At 46.7% G+C, this 7,958-nt stretch overlaps 1 protein-coding gene across 1 annotated transcript; it reads left to right on the top strand.

Annotated features, from left to right (window-relative positions):
* The first annotated feature begins 715 nt into the window (after positions 1-715).
* On the top strand, positions 716-2,671 carry CLEC14A (C-type lectin domain containing 14A). Its single transcript, XM_052659804.1, has one exon. The coding sequence runs from the start codon at positions 733-735 to the stop codon at positions 2,203-2,205; it is 1,473 nt and encodes a 490-aa protein (XP_052515764.1). The 5' UTR covers positions 716-732; the 3' UTR covers positions 2,206-2,671.
* The last annotated feature ends 5,287 nt before the right edge of the window (positions 2,672-7,958 follow it).

Here is a 7,958-nt window from a genome sequence, read left to right as displayed (position 1 = left end):
CCAACCATCTCATCCCCTGACTAGCAATTCGCACTGCAATATCGGCTCCGACAGCACTGAAGCGGAGCCAAGGAGAGACCAGGGCTTTCATAGTGCTGCCCCTGGTGGCGAGAGGAGGTGCTTATATTTCGCATAAGATTCCCCCATCCCCTCCCCACCCTCAACCCCGAGTCTCGGGACTGACGGAGACGGAGCCGTCTAGAAATTGTCGTGAGGCCAACTCCGCGGCTCCGGACGCAGCACAATGGGCGGGCGTGGGCGCTCAGCGAGTTCCTCTTCTCCAGCCCTTCCTGCCAGTGTTCGCCAAAATGTTTGGGGGTTTGAGGCTGCGAAACTCCCTGAGCTGGGGGAAAAACGATAAACGCTTCTTCCCAGGGGCGATTTTCTTTTCTATTTCTCCGGCCCTCACCAGGGTGGTTGACCTTCGGGCGGACAGCGTTCCCCGTGCCCTGAAGCCAGCTGTGTTCCTGACCCCAGAATAAATCAGGGCTGCCCGCGGGGCCTCGCAGAGCTCCGGACAAGTTTCCTGTCGAGGCCTAAGGGAAGCGGTTTGCCGCCGGGACCCTGGAGGGGAGGCTTGGCGGTCTAAGGGACAGGCGGGGGTGGGGTGGGGGAGCGGAAAGCGGGGGGAGCCAGCGGTGGGAGGCGGTGCCCGCGCTCCCGGGACATCCCCACGCCCTCTTGACGGTACAGACCCAAGCTGGGAGCAGCTGTGGGCGCTGGGCCTGCAAGATGAGGCCGGCGCTCGCCCTGTGCTTCCTCTGGCAGGCTTTCTGGCCCCGGCCCGGCCGTGGCGAGCACCCCACCGCCGACCGCGCGGGCTGCTTGGCCTCGGGGGCCTGCTACAGCCTGCACCACGCTACCTTCAAGCGGCAGGAGGCCCAGGAGGCCTGCAACCTGCGTCACGGGGCGCTCAGCACGGTGCGCGGGGGCACGGAGCTCCGCGCGGTGCTCGCGCTCCTGCGGGTGGGCCCGGGGCCGGGAGGGGGCTCCAAAGACCTTCTCTTCTGGGTGGCCCTGGAGCGCCGGCGATCCGTCTGCACCCTGGAGAATGAGCCTTTGCGGGGTTTCTCCTGGTTGTCCCCCGACGTCGGCGGGTCGGAAAGCGACACGCTGCAGTGGGTGGAGGAGCCCCAACGCTCTTGCACCGTTCGGAGGTGCGCGGGACTCCTGGCCACCGGGGGAATCGAGCCTGCGGGCTGGAAGGAGATGCGATGCCACCAGCGCGCCGACGGCTACCTGTGCAAGTACCAGTTCCAGAGCGTGTGCCCCGCACCGCTCCCCGGGGCCGCTTCGAACTTGAGCTACCGCGCGCCCTTCCAGCTGCACAGCGCGGCGCTGGACTTCAGTCCCCCGGGGACGGAGGTGAGTGCGCTCTGCGCTGGGCAGCTCTCCATCACGGCCACCTGCACCGCGGACGAGGTTGGCGCGCGCTGGGAAGGGATACCCTCCGGGGCCGAGCTCTGTCCCTGTCCCGGGAGGTATCTACGGGCTGGCAAGTGCGCTGAGCTCCCTGATTGCCTAGACGACGTCGGAGGCTTTGCTTGCGAGTGTGCTGAGGGTTTCGTGCTGGGGAAAGACGGACGCTCCTGTGTAACCAATGGGGAAGGACAGCCGACCCCTGGAGGGACCCAGGTGCTCACCTGGCACCCTCCAGCCACTGCAGCCAGCCTCGCGCCGAAGGGAACGTGGTCACCCAGTGTCCAGGAGAGGCCAGGAGAGATACCCAATGCCCCTGGACAAGGCAGTGCAACAGCATCTTTTCCCGAGATACCTCGGTGGGGAGCACAGAGCACGCTATCTACCCTTCAGATGTCCCCTCAAACAGAGGTAAAGGCGGACGTGAACTCTTCAGGAACAGCCTTTCCCAAGGTTAATGCTACGTCTCCCTCGGACAACCCCCCGTCTTTCGATTCTTCCACCGTGGTCTTCGTACTTGTGAGCATGGCTGTAGTAGTGTTGGTGATACTGACCGTGACAGTGCTGGGGCTTTTCAAACTCTGCTTCCACAGGAGCCCTTCCCCTCAACAAAGAAAGGGGCCTTTGGCCTCGCCAGGCACGGAGGGTGATGCTGAGGTGGCTCCTCTGAGCTCCAGCTCTGCACGTTGCACGGACGATGGGATGAAGGCCGGGGACTGTGGTCTGCGGGACAGAGTAGAGGGAGCCTCATTGACGGGGTCCTCTCTTGGCTCTGGTGACACATAGGGAAATGGGGGACAGTGAGCACTCCTTGTGAGTAGGTTTTCACGTTTAGTGAAAAGGGAAAAGAGGAACTTATTTGTGTGGCTGACAATTCCTACAGAAATTCTGCCCACTAAATTCCCTCTATTCCATACTGAGGAGCCGGATCTGAGCTGAACACTCCCTTCTATGAAGATGGAGGAAGTGGAAGGGCCTCAAGGTAGTAGAGGGGGGCCAGGATCCTACTGGGGAGAGCTATTTTCTTGTGTTTATTCTGGGGAATTTGAAGAGGTGGTTGAACTTTTTATGACATGGGAAGCAAATAAAGTTTTTTTTTTTTTTCTAATCAAAATGGAAAGGAAACCTTCTGTTTACATTGTACTGGCTGGCTGGGAATCTATTGGTTTGAAATTCCCAGGCAAAAAAAATAAAGTATTGTTGATAACCCAGGCTCAAATATCATTGGTTTCCCAGAGGAGTAAGACCAGCAGAGGGGCATGCTGAGAATACAAGAGTGCTTCCTGCTTTTACAGGAAGGAGAAAGTCCTTGTAATGAGGAGTAGATCTTTAAGAACTTTTTCCTTGGTTCTTTTATACTTTATTTTCAAAGTCATTGTTACTTGCGTGCTTGCTATAAATCCAAACTGTAGCGTTGCGAGAGTGCTGGCTCTAGAAGCAAATTATAGTTGACCACCAATTCAAGTGTTTACTGAGTGTCCTTGCTCAAGGAAACACATGATTTGTGTTTCCCTCTTCCATTTTTTGTACTCCTCTGTGTAATGCCTCCTCAACCAAATAGACCTTTCCCAAACATCAGGATGCTGATCCTCACTTCCAATTATGGCAATGTTAATTTTCAAGTAAAGTGTTACTGCTGAGTATTGATTTGAAATCTTCTGGGTACATTAAAACAAAAGTAAACTGGGTTTCCTCCACAGTTGCTAGGTTCTTGAGCACTGTTTAACCCATAGGATAATTTGAATTCCATACCACTTCCTACCCCCACATCATGAAACTGTGTGCAGTGACCATACATGCCCATACTGGAATGATTACAGGTTAACAAGATTCTGCATGGGCAAAGGCACGTAGAATAGGCAAACAGCTTCCCATAAGAATTAATAGTGTAAGAAATAAGTGGGAAATATAAATATCTATCATCTTGTTAGGACTTGGGATATTAGAAAATTGTCTAAATGGAGCATTCTTCTAAAAAACAATCAAGATGTAATGATAATCCCTATTTAGTGAGACTGAGACCATCCCGCAGAAAATATCCCACTTTTATTAATATGCTAGCACTTTAAAATGAAATATTTGGGGGTTGGTGCATAGATGGAGATAGAGTAACAAGCTAAGTAGCCAGGAAGATTGGAAACAAGGAAGAAGTTTACACTATGATTGACATAAAATCATTGGGATGCTCTTGAGTATGTAATGTATTAGATATGTACATATACACATTATATGAAGTATTGTAACAGTAAAGGGGTAAAGTAATAGGTAATTTGCTTCATATACTAAATGTATGTTTAAACAGTTAAATTTAAGCAAAATCACAAATGAATTAGAATTAACAACTTTCAAGGAAATTTTATGTAAAATCATTTAAAAAGATAACTAAAATCAGGTAAGTAGATGGCTTACCCAATGTACCCAGCTTGTTTGAATGAATGTGTCTCAGTTCACCTCAGTTGTAGTATTTTATCTTTGCTCTTTCCCATAAAACCTCTCCACAGAGAAGGTAACTATTTGAATAGAATATATGGTACTTTCTTTTGTAAGGTGAAAAATAGCCTATCTGTAAGGGAAAGGCTACCCACTCCAGTATTCTGGCCTTGAGAACTCCATGGACTATCTAACTGAACTGAATGTAAATCATCTGTAGCTAGTACTATCTGTATCCAGAAGTATTTATATCTACCTCTGTGTATGTGTATACACATACTTTGTCTTAAAGTAGGTACTTGTACCATTGTTACAATACAAGAGAGTTTGCATCACTAATTTATTATGCACGTTGCCAATGGTGACATAACACATTTGGGGGTCCAAATGCCCTAGTGAAGAATAAATAGGTGTCAGCTCAATAACTTAACTGCTATTTCCTATTACTTCCCCATATAAGTAAATCAGGAAAGAATTACAGAACACTGTATGTTTTCACATTTGACTTCCTGACAAATAGCAATTGCAGACCAAGCTCCATATAATTTTGTTTGCTTTCTGGCTGTGACATTTTTCATAAAATTTCGAACCCATGGCAGAATCGAGCCAACCAAGCATGATCTCTTAAAAGCTCTGTTAGGTTAAGGTCAGTGTCCTTCCTCAGAATATTTCTCTACTATCACTTCATTATTTCTCCAACCTCTTTAGGTTGATTCCTTTCTTACTTAAAACCCTCTGCCCCTGCACTTACTTCACAGCTGCCTGTTCAGTCATTTTCTTAGAAGGAAAACTTGGAACCTGATTTACAGTCTTTTTCTCTGGCTAAGTCCTGCTAAGGAGAAGGCAATGGCACCCCTCTCTAGTACCCTTGCCTGGAAAATCCAATGGGTGGAGGAGCCTGGTAGGCTACAGTCCCTGGGGTCGTGAAGAGTCAGACACGACTGAGCAACTTCACTTTCAAGTTTCACTTTCATGCATTGGAGAAGGAAATGGCAACCCACTCCAGTGTTCTTGCCTGGAGAATCCCAGGGACGAAGGAGCCTGGCGGGCTGCCGTCTATGGGGTCGCACAGAGTCGGACACGACTGAAGCGGCGCCGTAGTCTCTGAGTCCTTGTGTATGACTCTTCCAGTGCCTGTGTGTTTCAGTTCCTTGCTCTCCTCACTTCTAACAAGCTCCACTTTATTTCAGCCTCTACTCCAACAGCTGCACCTGAGCCTTTCAGATGATTTTGAAACTGCTCTACATCTGAAATCACAAATGCAGGCATTTGTGTGGGCATGCATGTGTTCAGAGACCTACTAGATTAGTCTTTAGAGATTGGGCTTTGAAATCTCTCTCTATAGATTTTAACCCTACTCAGGTAACTCTGATTTTAATCAAAGTTTGCAAACCACTCGATGCAATTGTGTGTACCTCAACACCAAAGTTTCATGTTCTCTTTTCTCCATTCCCACTATGTCTGGAGAATAGAGGGTGCTTAGAAGAAAAGTTATGACCAACCTAGATAGCATATTCAAAAGCAGAGACATTACTTTGCCAACTAAGGTCCGTCTAGTCAAGGCTATGGTTTTTCCTGTGGTCATGTATGGATGTGAGAGTTGGACTGTGAAGAAAGCTGAGCGCTGAAGAACTGATGCTTTTGAACTGTGGTGTTGAAGACTCTTGAGAGTCCCTTGAACTGCAAGGAGATCCAACCAGTCCATTCTGAAGGAGATCAGCCCTGGGCTTTCTTTGGAAGGAATGATGCTAAAGCTGAAACTCCAGTACTTAGGCCATCTCATGAGAAGAGTTGACCCATTGGAAAAGACTTTGGTGCTGGGAGGGACTGGGGGCAGGAGGAGAAGGGGACAACAGAGGATGAGAAGGCTGGATGGCATCACTGACTCGATGGACGTGAGTCTGAGTGAACTCCGGGAGTTGGTGATGGACAGGGAGGCCTGGCGTGCTGCGATTCATGGGGTCACAAAGAGTCGGACACAACTGAGAGACTGAACTGAACTGAGCTGACCTGTCAGGATGACCGCAGTCTGAATTTTGCTGATTTCATACTCATGATGCATTTTGACATTTTCTTCTGTCTCCTATATTTCCTGAAGATTGATACTTAGATTCAGAGGCTTGAACAGACTTATTTGTCATATCTTTGACAAGACTAAATGCAGTGGTGTTTTTCCTTAACAAGAGCATATAATGTCTGTTTTTTACTCTTAGCAGCCACTCATGCTTAAAGCTTAGATACATTAATTCATCAGGGTTACAAAATGGGGCTTATTTTTTTTCATGAATCACCTAGGAACCTTTATAAGGAAACACTTTCTTTCTTTTACTAGTTGGTTATCAAATTATACATGCCATATGTAAGAAAGTCAGAATAAATACTTATTTCTTTATGTTCATCAATTTTTAGGTAATTAATTTCCCTCTAATCGTCAAAAGATCAATTATATTTTAACTATTAAGATGAGTTTACAGTACTGAACATATTTGATGGGTTCCAATCAATTGCCATTCATATTTTTGTTGAAACTCAAATTTTCCTATCTTTGGCCAGTGAGAGCTCCCTAAGTTGACCCCTGAGTCCTTTTGACATGATTCTAGTGTCCTATGATGATTTCCTTGCCATCTGGTGTAACAAGACTTTCCAGGCTCATTATGTATATTTCCTGCCCCAGATCTGGAATTAGCCCTTTCTCCAGGAAGTCTTGGTGTCTCTTAATGAAAGATGATATTTCAAGACTGCAATCTGGACTCTGTAAGAATTTCACTGCTATAGAATTGGTCATTGTTTCTAGGCCTTTTCAGAAGAAAGATCTGGAAAGTGTCATAATTCCTGAAATAAGATAGAATTCTACCAGCAAGATAAAGGAAAAAAAATATGTAGAAATGAAACAGAAGTATTCAGATAAGTTTCCCTAAGTGGGTGTTTGCTTTGGGTGCAGTGGGGCATGTGGTGATAGAAACTGGACAGACTGGAGGGTAATGAGCGTAAAGGGAAATGATACCTTACTTTCCAGGGCAAGTCCCAGGGGAACTGAAAACCTCTTAGAGAAACAGCAGTCAAACTTGGTGCTGATGTTGTAGAATAGCAGTGTCTAAGAGGGGTATCTAGATGGACAAACTCACAGAATGGTGTGAGAGAGAAGCTAAAGTTCTTTTGTCTGAGAGTTGTCCTATGGATCTTGTGAAACCTTAGGGTTGGAGTAATCATGACACTGAATAACCTGAATAGACCCAACACACAAAAATTAACTGAAAGGGGAACTGGTACCTTACTGCCACAGATGTAGACAGCTGAAAACCACTGAAGACTGTATGTCCCACTATCAACCAGGCTGGACAGATCTAGTGACCATAGGACTAATCATCTATCCTATAATGCCAGGATAATATATATACTTCCTAGAACTCATCTTTTCCCCATGGATACTTGCAGAAATGAAAGGAAGAGAATCATAGAGTGACCAGTTAACCAGGAAGCACTAAGTAAAATCAGAAATACATGAATTGGCCTCTGTGTGGCAAGATTAAGTTTTCTGTCATCAATGGAAATGATGCTTAAGAACTGAGTTCTGTTACTGAGAAATAAATAAATTTCTATTCATACATATGTTTCATTAGCTTTTATCTTAGAAAGAAGTATACATGCTTTTAACTTTGTAACTTAGAGGTACTGTTAACTGCCTCATAAAATTGTTATGAGAAAATGAATATAGAGACTTATTACAGTAACCTGGAGTAGAGTAGAGAAAAGTCAAAAGTGTTAATCACTCAGGCGTCTCCAACTCTTTGTGAACCCATGGACTGTAGCCCACCAGGCTCCTGTGTATATGGATTTCTCCAAGCAAGAATACTGGAGTGGGTTGCCATGCCCTCCTCCAGGGGATCTTCCTGACCCAGGGATCGAACCCACATCTCCTGCATTGCGGCAGATCCTGAGCCACAAAGGAAGTAGAGTAAGCACTCAAATGCCCTAGTGGCAGATTGAGGAAGGAAGCTATGAAATGCCCTCATCATGATATTTATAAAGGCTTCCCTGGTGGCTCAGTTGGTAAAGAATCCATCTGCAATACAGAAAGTTCTGCCTGCAATGCGGGAGACCTGAGTTTG

This window comes from Budorcas taxicolor, chromosome 21 (genome assembly GCF_023091745.1).
Source record: "Budorcas taxicolor isolate Tak-1 chromosome 21, Takin1.1, whole genome shotgun sequence".
In the NCBI taxonomy this organism is placed as follows: domain Eukaryota; kingdom Metazoa; phylum Chordata; class Mammalia; order Artiodactyla; family Bovidae; genus Budorcas; species Budorcas taxicolor.
Note: the sequence above shows the minus strand (reverse complement) of the source record. Positions and strands in the feature narration are given on the sequence as shown.

What these genes read in the sequence shown, in the direction of transcription:
- CLEC14A (XM_052659804.1), top strand. Translation starts at nt 733, where the DNA reads ATGAGGCCGGCGCTCGCCCTGTGCTTCCTCTGGCAGGCTTTCTGGCCC.